General features: G+C 29.5%; 1 protein-coding gene across 5 annotated transcripts in view; it reads right to left on the reverse strand.

Moving 5' to 3' along the window:
• Window positions 1-15,522, reverse strand: part of LOC143258474 (leucine zipper transcription factor-like protein 1) — a 121,671-nt gene that overhangs the window by 21,639 nt on the left and 84,510 nt on the right. For all 5 annotated transcript variants that reach the window (XR_013032307.1, XM_076517496.1, XM_076517498.1 and 2 more), the window contains exons 5-8: window positions 14,746-14,811; window positions 14,109-14,195; window positions 9,433-9,504; window positions 3,085-3,189 (exon numbers count right to left, since the gene is read on the reverse strand). Coding sequence is in view for 4 of the 5 variants with exons in the window: in XM_076517496.1 (XP_076373611.1) it covers window positions 3,085-3,189; window positions 9,433-9,504; window positions 14,109-14,195; window positions 14,746-14,811 (330 nt within the window). In the remaining variant the exon portion in view is untranslated. The remainder of the gene's footprint in view (window positions 1-3,084; window positions 3,190-9,432; window positions 9,505-14,108; window positions 14,196-14,745; window positions 14,812-15,522) is intronic.

Genomic DNA, 15,522 nt, shown 5'->3' on the forward strand with positions numbered 1-15,522 from the left:
TTCACCAACATTTTTATCTTCTAAATCTCCCATCATACCAGTAAATCTAAAGTTCTTAAATTTGTTATGCTTTTTTGTAATTTTATCTCTTATACTCTTTGTAAGTTAACTTAGATTCTTAGTTGCAGCTACCCTTTTCTTTATATGAGGCATATGTTTGACTTTAATATTTAAAAATTTAATTTTGAAAAACATTTCACATCTGATTAGTGTCTATAAATAACTCAGCTGCTCAATTCACAACAGATAATTCTTGTCGCATACCTTCAAAATTTGCAACTAATAATTCATTATTCTGGATCTCCATATGCTGTGAAACACTAAATCTCTTACAGCAATGATTACTTAAAACCAATGTTTCCTAACTTCCAACCTCTGATGCATTTCAATGTTTGAAATTAAAACTGGTATTTTCTACTAGGTCCTATCTTGAGCAGTCCAAAAACTTTTCTCCCTTTCACACATAATTATGATTTTGTTAATAACTAAAATCTTAATGTATTATAAAATTTCTCATTAATTTAATCAGTATCACCTGGAGGCCTGTAACAAATTCCCACTAAAATCCTTTCAACTTTATGTCCACTAACAGAAACTCAAATGGATTCAGTATCCTTGTTATTACCTATGATAGCTTCAACTTCAAGTGACCTACTTATAACTGCATCCCCACAGTTAATTCTGCAATATTAAGTTATGGGTTTTTCTTTAAGTGTCTATATTAACCTTTTGTACTTATTAATTAATTATTTAGCTCCTCTCACCTACACTTTCCTACATAAAAAAATGCATCTCTGCTACCCTCCACCTGTATCCCTGGGTAGCATAACCTAAATATTTTCCCCTTATTCACCCTACAGGCTTAACCTATTTAACATGCCTCATCAAGGAATTACCTATAACTATAAACCTCGTTAAGTGTATCATCCATGTCTTTCTCTGTTTTTCTTCCTTCCAATAGTTTCTCATCTGCAGAAGCCAAGGACTAAGTCTATTGCTCGACAGAATAAGCTCATTACAGATAAATCCGCTACTTTTAGCCCTAACAGCACTCTTTCTTACTTCCTGAAAGTCACTGTTAGTTGAGGTATTTTGTGCACGTAAACATTTAAGCTCCTCTTTAAATCCTGCTGCTATTTCCTACAATCTATATTTCTCTTTATCTATTGCCTCTACTTTAAACTGGATAGCCTCCAACTTCTCCTCCAGCTTACAAGCTTTGTGTACAAATTGTACATCTTCACTGCTACTAGCTTCCTGAAATTGCCAAATGAAACCTACTCATTGAACCTAGCACATCTAACAAACTGTAAATGCTTAATTCCAATACTTGTCTTAACCACTTTATTTATACTTAGAGCCTATTGTTGACACTGTTGAGTCTAATGTTTATATTATTTTTTATCACTACTTTGTTTTCATACTAAAGTAACTAAGTTTATCTTCAGTTATACTGAACATGGAAACAATTTTATTAAAAGTAACAATAACTAGTCTTTACTCTGATGTTAATAAAACAATGATTTACATTATAACCTACCTATAACAACAAGCTGAACTTAAACTAATGGATTTAAGTTTAAGTAAACAAATTAATCCTTCAAACATGAGGAAACAATAAACTAGTCTTCACAGTGTATTTATTTAATAAAACAATGTATTAACCTGTTTCAAGATTTACCAGTAATTGAATTATAGTTAAGCTTAAAGTATTGTTTCACTTAAAAACCTAATTTGACATTGTAGTTCAATTTACACCACTAAACTCTAAGTTAAAAGTCCAACCACCATAGTTTTATTTACCAATTTTACTAAATCTCCTTTTCTTTGATTATTTAATGCAAATTACTACAGATTATATCAATATTAAATAATTTTCAAAAATCTATAAGAGCTTAACTTTCTAATGACTTTTTTTTATGCAGCACCCTTTATTTTTGTGAAATGTAACTGAGGTGAATTTCTGTACCACACATTATACACATATTATTCCTCTTTATCTTACTAAAAAGTCATTTGTATGTATACGCACATGCATTAGAATATGATGTAACATTACAAATGTTTTAAATCAGAATATGTGAGGCAAGCCAAAAACAAACTTTCAACTCAATATCACTGTGGTCATTTTTGATCTTTAAAAGTATTGTAGAGGTAATGTTTCATATCACAGAAATTTAAAAATATTATTCACATAATTCATTCTACTATAAAATATATTACAGATGACATATATTTAATTACATGCACACACACAAATACCTATAAGTATTTATTTCATCTAAATTAATTTTTAAAAAAACCTTCAAAACTAGTTTCTCCTTTTACAAGAATTGCCTACTAAAAGATCACTGTAGAAAGGAATTCACTGTATTGAGAAATGTATCTAGAGTTACTGAAAGAAGAGTAAACTCTGGAGAAACTAGAGTTAACTTCAGTCTACTCTTTTAACAATAATACAAACTTGTTTGATTTTGGTGTGAAAGCCCTTTACTCATCAACAGGGAAGTAGAAAATCAAAGTATAAATTAAGCCTGTATGTCATCTTTATTTCACTGAAATTCACATTTTGGTGAGGGAAAAGAAATTTGCAAATAAATATAAATTCTTGGCAACATTTAGATTAAAGAATAAATCACTGGTTTAACTTCATCTACAAAATTTGAAAATGCATTAAATCTTTATCAATGGATTTTTAAGAATGAATTAAGAATCTCAAGTATAGGTCACAGTTTTTCACAAACTGCTTTACATTTAACCTAAAAATTTTAGGCCAGACCTACTTATTCAAAATTCTGCAGTGTAGGTCATTGATCCACCATACTGAATTTAAAATGACCCAGAAATCTATAGATATAGTTTATGATACTGATTCCTGGTCACTTCTTTTTTTTTTTTTTTACTTCAATACTTAATCTGTACCAAAAAGGAGCATCCTTTTCTCTTCACAACACTCATACATTATATCACAATAATCTTGAATGCCAATGTAATATTTATCCTAATAATGAACAAGCTTTCAACACCTGCTCTTTGATATTAAAAGTTCACTATTGTTTAAAGAAATATGACAAACTTTTTCACCTTTTCAGCAAGCTCTAATTGTGCTTGAACTTCTAGCAGTCTGTACTTTGTTGTGGATAAATCATTCTCCAAAGACTGTTGATTTTCTTCTTTTTGTTTTAAGTTCTATTGGGAACAAAGATACAAGAAACATTTCTTCATGATAAAAATACATGTGCGTTTACCTTTTCAATCACAGAACTAAACAACCAGATTAAAAGTCCTATTTTCTGAAATCAGGAATTTAAGTAAATTTGTTTTACACAAATATATTATTGTGCAATACATACACAAATGTTTATTTTTTTCTATTTTGCACAAAGCTACACAAGGGCTATCTGCACTAGCCCACCCTAACTTAACAGTGCAAGACTAGAGGGAAGGCAGCTAGTCATCACCCCTTCCCCTGTCAACTCTTGGGCTACTCTTTTACCAACAAATTGTGGGATTAACTGTCACATTATAATGCTTCCACAGATGAAAGTAAACATTATATAAAATAGTTAAATATTTTATGTGATAAAAAACATATAGTACAAAACTAAGATGTAGGCAATTTAGCTGAATTTTTTTTTTAAAATTACACACCTCTAAAGTCTCTAAAGGCATTTTAGTCTAAAGCCAAATTTAAAGTTCCTCAGATGCCAAGAGGTAGGTGTCTTTATACTACAATTTGTTGAATATTAAAAGTTAGTTCAACTTCAAAACTTCCAAAGAAAGTGGATTTGGATGTTTCTCTTTGAGACATGTTTCCTTTTGTTAATTGATAACTTTTCAAGTGAAATACTGCATCCTCAAGTACTAGCTAAAGTTTATCTGTTGGAGTAAATTCAGTATGTATCAAATGTCATATTCTCAGCATAATAAATTAGCAACTGCCAAAATTTTATGCTTCTGCTATCTCATTTTTATGTTTATGTTTTAAATGAGATACAAACAATTTCACCTGTGATTTTGCAGGAAAGGTTACAGAATCACAGTAATCAGTTGTGGGACAAGCAGACAGGAACTTTGAAAGCAGCTTCAGGCATCATACTTCACTTGGTTTGCTGCACAATATCTACCAAGGTGTTTCTAAATAGTTCCTAAATACCTGTGCATGCCATCTAGAGACTTCTAGGCTTCTTGTGCTTGGCTGTTAAGCATGTGATGCACTGATGGATTTCAAATCATTTTTCACAACACCATTGCTAAAAAACTGTGGGGAAATGCCTTCTTTTTAGCCAATGAAAACATCCAAAAATTTCAGTTCAAATGGAGAAAAATAAAACAGACTGGGTAGTACTTTTTCAACAAGATGTCTCCCATTGGCTCATAAGGGGCCTGTTAATTTAATGGTAGAATTTTATTATTCCTTACAAGCTCTTCAAGTCCTATAAAAATTATTTTTGTAGGATAATGAAATGTGTTGCTTAATTTTAAATTCTTTATATAGTGTACAGAAAATAATAGATTAAATATAAAGTATTTTCAAAACTTTATATTTGAAAATTTTCAGAATGGAAAAAAAGTATTTGTAATCATAATAGGAAGATCACTTTACACTCAGAGAAGTCAACATTCTGAACTATATCATTAAAGTTTTAGTGAAAAATATTAATTAAACATTTTTATTTTAAAATTTACTAAAAACTTGCCAAATTTTGCTATTCTCATAGCTTTATTATAAATTAATGTTTTCATAAAGTTCATTAATTTTTGTAACATTCTCAGTTCATGATATTGAAGCATTCACCTTATATAAATTCATATTTTTTGCAACTTTTTCATTTTGTTACAGTAATTTTATCTTTTGTAAATAAAACAAATTCAGAATTTTTAATGAAATGTTTCACTAAACATATGAAGTCAAAGTGTTGACTACACTGAGTGAAAGTGATTTTCATGTCAATTTTATCCTACAATAAACTAATGTTTTTATGTTTTGTTGTTGTTTTTATAATGTTCTCACTTTGGTATGGTTGATTTCTGTTAAAATAAATTAATATTATGATTCTCAGTTTGTCATGGTATTGATATACCCTTCTATTGTAAACCAACATCTTTTCCTCACATTCTCTGTTTCTCACAGCTGGATGCTTTCTCCTAATGCAAGCTTAATTTCTTTTCAGAAATTTGTCATTTGGTTATGGTATGAATGCTTTCTATTATGATATAAACATAATATATAATATGAGAGCTCTCTGTCTCTCATATTATGGATGATTTCCCCCTAAAAGTAAGTTAATATGTTTCATGAAGTTCTCAGTTTGTGGCATTAGATAGATTCTCCTAATATAAAGCTAATACGTTTTTGTAACTGTCTTAATTTTGCATGGTATAGGATTATTACTCATGTATTGATTGTAATGTATCTTTGTAAAATTGTTAGTTTCTGATGATATGAATGCTTACTCCTAATGCAAGTTAATGTGTTTTCTTAAATTTCTCATGGTGTACATACTTTGTCTTAGGGTAAGTCAGTGCATTTTTATAACTTTCCCAAGTTTGTTAATGTTTAGAAATTTTCTCTTAAGATACATAAATGTTATGCCAAAATTCTGTTTTTCACAGTATGGATGCTTTCTTATAACGTGTAAGTTACTGTGTTTTTGTCATGCTTTCAAATTATCACCAATTTGATTGTTTCTCCTGATGATAACTTAGTGTTTTTTTAGAAAGTTTTCAGATTTCAGTGGTATGAATGATTCGTCCTGATGTAAATTAATATGCTGTCCTAACGTTTCCACATTATTATGGTACAGAATAATTCTTTTCACCCTCACAATATGGGTTATTAAAGAGTTACACTCAAATTTAACCCAAACTACTTTATTATCATTGTATATTAATAAATGTGGCATTAAAATATAGTTAATTACTCAAATTATAATATTATACAAGTTTTAGGTTCTTAATTTTATAAGGAAATATTCAAAAATCCTCAATCTTCTCTACTATGAGAATTGTGGAATTTTCAGTGTCAGGACTATTAACTAGACACAGGTCAAAGAGTAATAAAACAATAAAATCTAAGTTGAAAAAAATATGTACTCTTATGTGCTTTAAGCTATTTGAGATAAATAATCATAGTTTCCTGTTATACTTCTCATTCTAAGAGGAAAAAGGATAATATAAATTTATTTCTTTATGTTTATTACAGGATCAGTCAAATCAGTCAAATTCATACAGTCAAAGTACAGAAAACCTCACATAATTGTGAATCTTGGTGTCTGTCTCAGTATTTGTCTATCTGCCATTTATGCTTGAAAAGCTATGCATGAATGCAACACTCAATATACACTTTTGAGATGACGAGAGAACAGAGAAGCTGGATATTTAACACCAAGTTGTTAGTAATTATTCACACTATCATTCAAGTATGACAAAGCAAAAAATTAAAATACAGATTTACCAAATGTAATTGTTGATTAACTCTTAGCATGATTGAAATGTTCAAAAATTACTTTTCACAGTGGCAGGTATGTAGAGATATTTTTTCCTACTGCAATGTGAAAAACATGATATTTACTAAAAGCTTGCCAAATGCCAATAAAACATTAAAAAATATAATATGGAAATTCTGATGGTTACTTTACAGTATGAATTCTTCCTCCTAACATAAGTTAATGTGTTTTTTAGAAAATTCTCAGCTTGTCATGAAGTGTCATTGTATGTTCAGAGAGTTGTCAGTTTTCTTTGGTATGAATGCTTTCTACTAATGCAAGTCAGTGTTTTTTCAAAGTTCTCAGTTTGTCATGATATTTATGTTCTATTACTTCTATTACCTCTCTTTCTATGAGCTCAGTCAATTTGGCCAACTTTGTGACCACAAACTGACCTTTAGTTTTCCTACTATAACTTTGAATACATTTTACATATCTTAATAAAACTTTGCAAGCCCTCAATAAAAATTGTCTTTTGTAGACAACAATAACAGAATTTTTAATAAAATATTTTTACTAAAACTTTCTCTGTGAATGTATGGGGTCCATGTGTTGCCTTCGCTCAAAAACTGTCATATTTCATTTTATAATCTCTAAAACCCCTTAAAAATTAAAAAAAAAATTTACAGTACTTTGCAAAAATGTTAGAACAGAGTAAAAAAATTGTATTTCAGGCTGTTTTCAAAGAACAATTGAGGGTAAATCATAAGTGAAACATCAAAATGTTATTAATCATCATATTTAGTAAAAGAGAAACTCAGTGAAATTATTTGAGTTCAGTTATGAGTTGATATTTCGTGTTTTGACCCTTTAAAGACTATCTGCAGGTCTTTCAGGCATTGTTGCAACATATTTAATCGAAGTGTCTTTTGGAATTTTACTCCAAATATCTGAAACACTCCCGTAAAGTGTATTTAGAATTAACTTTTGGTCTGTCCAGTTTTTAATCTATCAAATTCCAAGTCTGTTCAACTGGGTTGAAATCAGGACTCTGTGGGGGCATTACATCATTTGACATTTGAATGACACCAGCAGCTTCTTTCTTAACTAAGTAATTTCTGTATAGGTTGGATAAGTATTTGGGGTCATTATCTTCTTGGTAGTAGAATCCTTTACCAATAATGCAAACCACTGAATATACCATGATGGATCAGTATCTGATGGTACTTGCACTGGTCTATTATTCCATCTATTTTGCAAGTATTTCCTGTCACCTCAGTAGAAAAACACCCCAAAACCATCACACTGCCTCCCCACTGCTTCATGGTAGGTGCTATGCTTCTATTATTTAAACCAAATATTTCAAATTTGGACTCCTCCATCCATAACATCCTTTTCCAACCATCAACAGTCCACTTTTTGTATTTTCTGATTTCAGTCTCTTAACAATACTTGTAGATTGAAGTAAAGGTTTTTAAATTGCCACATGAACAAATATTCCACTCTCGTTGAGTCTTCTTGACACTGTAGATCTGGACACTTTTCAATCATGTGCTTGAGATCAGTGATGGTTTTCCTTCTGTTGCAAAGGTAGCATAAACGAAGAGACTTAATGTTAGTATAACTGTGTTTTAGGATTCTGCCTATTCCTTTTCTAATTTCAAATTTTTTGCACTATAACAGTTAAATTATGATTCATTCACGTATGAAAAGCAAATAATACTAACTGTACTAAATATTATTAAATCTTCATTTATTAATAAACATCTCAACTTTCAGAATGAAGATTTAATAATATAAAGTTAGTGTTGTTTCAAGACAACTTTGAGTTTTGATATAAATGAAATGTTCAACAGTGCATAAACAAACAAGTTAACTGATTTGTATTCAGTTCTTTCTGTGCTAGTTCTTTATCCTACACCTAAACTTCTTTGAGCTGGTGGCTTGTGTAATGTGAGTAAAGTCAAACCCTGCAACTTAGCCCATAAGTTTCTCACATGGCCATTAAAAAAGTAAGCTCTTTAGTTTCCTTGTTGCTTCCAAGAAGCAATTCTAATCTTCAGAGAATACATAGATGGTCTTTGCATTTCTGAAAATGAAAACAACCCTTAGGTAACCAAATGCTACTAGAATGTTATAGCATTCTCTGCTCCTACTAAGCATTTGTTTATAATCAGAAGCAAAATCTTCAGGCTTGATTGCTGCTTCCTCACTAACAAGACATTTGAGAGACTGACTTTCATAAAGAACAATGGATAATTATAATATCTGTAAGTATTCACACACTGGTTGTATGTTTTGTGTTTATTGGTGCAGAGCAATTATGCTGTGCCATGTGAAAAATATAAAAAGTAAAATTAGTATAAAATGTAAAAATAAAGTAAGGTAAAACAAAACAATGTATAAAATTTAGACAAAAGATCTAAATAGAATAAAAAGGCCAAAAAAAAAAACAAACAGAAGGAAGTTGGACAGAGTTACCAATGCTAATAACCATGTCCAACATAAGGGGTAAACTCAGAGGAAAGAAATGTCAAAAATAGTGCTACAGCTGACAGTTGTAGCAACAGCACAACAGTGAAACATGGGCTATCATGAATTGAATGTCACAAAGGCCACAAAAGTTAAAAAATTGTGACCAATGCATGGCCTAGTTAGGACAACTTCCTCCTTCCAATCCTTATGGAAACAATATGGCTAAAGAACAACAGAAAGTTTGATCTGGAAAGAGTTGTTATGATTTGCTAACTCCAAAGGCTTAAACTTAGAATGAAAATATTTGTGTATATAAGTAAAATTACTACAATATCTTATTCTCTACAAAAGAGAAGTTAATACTACTTTTCATGTATCTTTACGTTTAATATGATGCTCCCTGTACCAATAGTCATAATTAATGTGTTTAAGAAAAAACATGCTAATACACTGAATCACAAATAAATGCTTGTAAGTTTTCTTTGAATAATACCACTTTTATTATGTATGGTGTAAATTTGTTACTCACTTCTTCCATTTCCATTTTAACCTTTGACACTTGTTCTTCTAAGGCTTTCAAGTCTTGGTTACCTTCATCCACCTAGAAAAATAAAGTAATATTCTGTTACACTTTAATGACCGATAGAAACTAAAGAAATTACAAACAGTGCAACAGACAGTGAGGCTCAGCCATATTATTTATGCAAAAATGTACGGAACATAAGCCTTACAAGAAAAGTTCTTTTTGATAAACGAATTGCACGCATTTGGTAAAATGATATCTTACACATTTACCCACCAAAATAAACAACATTTTAGTTAGCAAAACACTTAAAATTTCATCCTACTTAATTAGAACTAATACAAATTTATAATGTCTCCTGAAAAAGTTTCATAGCAAACACCTAATAAAATTAGATATTTTTGTTGACTTTCATGCTACCTGTTGTTTAATACTTATATTCAATCATATTTGTAATATATAGCCTGAATATGACCTTCAACTTGTTCCAGCTTATCATAAAAATCAATGTTAACTCTTCAAAATACTGATCTTGCTATAGATCTAGTATTAAATACACTAAGATTATATTAATCCATCTCTACATGGGCTTTGCTGTTCTAGTCAACTATGTAATCATAAAATAATACATACCTTAACTTTTAATGTAATAAATGCATCTTTGAATACGTTTTAAGCTCTTTGCAAATGTTAGAGCCTTTTGTATATAAAAATTCAGATTTTTTAGATATAGTATTTGTACTAAAGATTTGTCTGTAAATTTGTGAAGTTACAGACTGACTCAATCTCTGACTATTCTGAATGCAAAGTGATTTTCATGATAAGATTAGAAATAAGTTTTTTTAACTTTTAGCTTTCAAATTTCAGTTGCATAACCTCTAAACATCCTATATGAATACCAAAATTTATTTCTTAGTAAAACTACATTCTATCTGTTATCTTCTCTACCTTAAACTATGCAATATCTGTCCATTTTACTGACCTTTTAACCACTATAAAAGTAAAGAAATAAATATTCTAAACAAATATCAAAAGCTTTTTTTGTGAGCAAAACTTTATATTTCACCTATTATGATAATGAGTACAAAGTGTAAGAGAAATTACAATTATTTATTCTACACCACTTCAAGCTCATAATATTTTACATACGTTTTTATGTTTTCTTATTCAACGTAATAAATAACTACATTTTAGGTATTTCATTACATTAAATAAAAAAATACATAAAAAACAAGAATTTCACAATTTCAGTACTTATGTATGGTCTTGTAGTATTTTACAGTTAAAGTATCAAACTTTCAGTAAAAGCTAATTTTAATTTCGAGCAGGCTTTTTCAATAAGCTAAAAGTGCTTTAAAATACTTCCCCATACTTGGTCGAGATGAACTTGGTAATAATAACTTTGAATGTGTAGGATGAATAATTCAAAAGCTGTCACCAGCATGAACTAAACTATAACTGACATTTTTGAAAGGCCACACATAACAGAAGCATATGACACACGAGTTTGACCTTGTAGTTTATATTCTTGTTTATCAAAGGGATTGAAAGCTATTAAGTTATGCCTTAACAAAATATATATACATTTATTTTTTAGATGATTTAATTAGTATAAATAATCCTGAAATAAATAATGTTATTAATACTATTTATCCAGTAGAATTAGAAAATGACAATACAGAAGCACATTATTAAGATTTAGAAATTAAAATATTGATAAAAATATCAATGTAAATACTTTTGATAAAATAAAATATTCTGCCTTTCCAATATGTGGTTTACCCTCTTTCAACAGTAATGTATCATACCCTTTTGTTATAAGCATTGTAACATTGCAAGTATTCTGATATGTACAATTTGTAATAAATTACAATATTTTATCAGTAATATTGAAATACTGATACAAAAATTAATAGTTAATGGATTTAATAAAGAAAGTTTAAATAAAAATAAAATTCTAATAATTATTTTTAGTTATGAGTAAGGCAGTTAACAACTTGGCACTGCTTTAGGTGGATGTACAACTTGTTTAGAGCACGATAGTTACAGTAAACTTAATGGGTGGTGCTGGGAGTTACTAGTTAATTTAGATAACTGGATGGGACCCTTCATACTAGTATAATTTGTTTACTGAGCGACTAATTAGTGCATTTCTACCATAATAGGGGCTGGAATGCTAACTTCAAGAGGTAAGTTTATTTAAGTTACTTACCTCCAAATGATACTATCTTATTTTTATTTTTTACATTATTTTTCTTCTTCTTTACTTTGGAGAGCAGTTGCTTTCCCACAACTGTCTGCAGACAGTGAAGGGCAATATAGATGTGGGAGTTTGTGGGCTTAAGCATCCACACCTCGCTCTCCTAATTTCTATTACTATATCTATTATTTTAATTTATATTGTTATTCCTTTACTTTACTTTATTTCTTTATGTGAGACTAGTGAATGAAGGTTAAAACTGATAGATGGTGTAATCCCACTGCAGTGTGGGTCCTACTTTTTCAGTCACCTCCAAAACCTGGGATACATTTTATATCCCATGTTACTGCTTGTGCCCTGGGATCCTTTCAATTAGTGCAGCTTTTTTTTTGTTTCAGATTGTTTTTAGTTATAACACACTAATAAATACATGTACACACACACACACAGACTACAGGTTTTTAATCTGTATTAAAACTCAGAAGCTCAAATAGAGGTGGAAAATATCTAAACTGATCAATTTAGAGCTAACAAATACCACATGATACACAAGTGAAAAGATGAGAATTTATTTAAATATATCCTTTTGAAACTAGGAAATTGAGACACATACACAACACTCAAAATTTGATTTATTAACTGCATTTTATTGTCAAGTTTCTTAATATACAATGATAATAAAGTAGTTCAACTAAATTTGAAAGTAATTCTATAAAATGTCATGACATGTACAATTTTACCTACCTGCATCCTAAGGGTTAACAATGACTGACATTTCTATTACTTTGTTCATTTATATGGGCATAACTAAATGAACTAAATGATGATCTACAACTACTAATAATTATATTTGTGCAACACATATTCAAAGAGAACTTAAAAACTTCTCAGTTACTATGTCTGGCATTTAAACTACCTCTACAAAGAATGTGCACCAAAATTATGTTATAAAATTAAAAAAAACTATGCTATGACTACAATCAGGCATCTGTAACTCAATTTCAAAATCTATAACAAATATACTAAAAACTAATTTTAACAAGGTTAAGGTGACATTAATTGACTACTTAGGGTTCTAAATTTTGATGGCAAGAAATTAAAAAGTAATTAAAAAAATAGTTTGTAAATGCCAAAATTGAAAAAGATTTGCAATTTTTAAATAACTTCAAATATAATCAAAAACTAAATTATTTTCATTGATTATGTATCGAGGATTTCACTTGTCTGCCTCATTATGTTTTGGCTGTTTAGAAACTTGAATAAGTAAAAATGTTATTAAACTGATGAATCATAGTTTTTGATTGCAAAAAGTTAGTTCATAAGAGAACTGAATAATTCATAACAGTTTTTCAAGGCAAAAAACTTTTCAGAATATACTACTTTATTATAGGGATAACAAAATCATCACTGTTGAGTTTTCATTTCAATTATTTGTTTTTTATTTAACAATACAAAACATTATGATGAAATTAACCCTTTAACTACAGAAGCAGTATTTATTCCCTGTTTAGAACTTTTGTTTTTGAGTAATTTTATTATAATATTGCAACTTTGCTACACATTTCAACATGGCTTATACAGGTTGTTTATGATTTCATTATGGATTCTGTTACTTTGTGACATCATATTTATTCATCCTTTTGCAGCACTCAAAAATAACTTTAGTGACATTTTTAGGCCTACTACAATCAGTTACATAATATATTTATCATAATATATACATGTACTTGCTTTATTACTTTACAGACATCCTGTGTTCTAAATTTATTTGGCATACATCTTCAGGCTTTTCCAACATTCACTTTGATTTTTATGGATTAATAAGGTGGGAAACAAATTGTGGAAAGTGAAAATATAATTGATCCTTTTGTTTTTCAAGTTTATAACAGTTAAACGACATTATCTAGTTGTACAAGTAAAGCTATGAACGTTGAAGAAGCTCAGGTAATTATCTCCAAACTTCTGTGAAAGCATAATATCCTGCTAAACATACATGATAGTTGCATGACTTTTATCTTGTGATACACACAATATGTAACATTAGAAACTTGTGAATGTATTATACATACATCTGGGAAAGATCAGTATGGAAAGAAGGCAAGTAAATTATAAAGAACACACAAAGTAACTCCATAAAATAATCATGTTAGTGTAATGTAGCCTTTTCAAAGTAGTGAAAGTTTCTCAATGGGCATTACATATAAACAATGTAAATTATAAAAAGTTTAGAATGTGCCCAGGGTATTAATTTTTGTTTTGAACTATGAGATGATTCATGTTGCATAAAGTCAGGACTAACTTTACATATCCTTATTCAGTATAATGATATCAGCTACCAAATTACATTTAAAACATTTATTTTGCTAAAACGTAGTAGTTAAACATTGAGTTTTAAAAAAATATTTGAAAGAGCAACCTACTCTCTGTAAAATACACGATGGAAAAATATAGGTAAAGAAAAACTTTATGTACATAAATTTACCTTTTGTTTTCTTGTTTCTTTCAACTGTGACTGAGTTTCCAATAGGTTTTCCTGTAGTTTAGACTTTTCCTCTAGTATTTCATAGGCCTAAAAGTAGTAGTAGCACATTGTATAAAGCAACATTGATTAATGGCAAAATGACAATTATCTAAAATGTTTATTAAATAACATAAATTTTATTTTGTCTGAATATACAAAGCAGTTAAGTTGCAGCTTATTAAATTAGTAAAAATTAACCCCACCCAAAAACCAGAACAAACAAAAAACATCAACTTATGATTAGATTTTAAAATTAATAAGCTGTGATATCACAGACATCTTAAACTTATTACTGGAATGACTTTAAACATTTTAAATTCTAGCTTATTCTTGTATTCATAAGTACAACCATACCTTTTCTTATTCCTAAATACTTTCACACATTAAAACACGATAAAATAGTACCAATCAGTATTTGTGAAGTATTTATTTAAATGTAAATTATGTAAATTTGTCATATAAATCACATTTATCTACAGCTGGCAGCTCACTCACTCAGGCTAGACCAAACAGATTAGACTAAATGAAACTACAGTTCTCATACTTAGTACTGACTCATAATTTGAGTTATATTTTTAATTTGAATTCTAATCATTACCTTGGATTCAAGATTTTTGACACGCAAATTCAATTTCTCATTTTCTCCACTCAAACGGTCAATCTCCTATGGAAAAAAGAATAAGTATACAGTAGCTCTGAAGTTACAAAATTTACTATCCAAGTCTGATTCAACAATTAGATTTCCTTATGTCAGGTAAAAAGACTAGTTAATACTCTGTTACATTTTTACCTGTATATTTTAGCATGTTTAAGAACCATTATGTACTTCAGTTGATATCATGAAAAATTGGTGCATGGTTACCTGAAATTCAGGTTATTGTTTTCTTTGATGGTTAATAATCCTGATATCTGAAAAATTTTAACAGCTAATTGTCCTCCAAGTTGTATAAAGTGTATTTTGCCTCATCACCAAAGTCTGATGGTATACTATAATGGATAATACAACTATCAACCAACTAGGATGAGCACTTACCACACATTATGAAAACATGGAGAATAATTAAACAGGTGTTTCCAGGCTGTTGCCAAATATTATGCTTGGTGCGAAATCATTGATATGATTTATAGTCCTGTTCCTAAATTCAACATCCCACAATGTTTACAGAACCATGCAAATCGGTTAATGTCTGCATTAGTCATTATGCACAAGTTTACCCTCTAACAACCAGAAAAAAACACCAAATGTCATAAGAAATGTCATAGCAAGACTGTAAAGAAACAGATATACCAGTTTGGAAATTGTGTCTGGCTGTGTATATGTCAAAAACACAGAAACAGCTAGGATCCAACTACACAGATTCATACCTTGAGCTCT

The sequence above is a fragment of the Tachypleus tridentatus genome, chromosome 8 (assembly GCF_004210375.1).
Source record: "Tachypleus tridentatus isolate NWPU-2018 chromosome 8, ASM421037v1, whole genome shotgun sequence".
Taxonomy (NCBI): domain Eukaryota; kingdom Metazoa; phylum Arthropoda; class Merostomata; order Xiphosura; family Limulidae; genus Tachypleus; species Tachypleus tridentatus.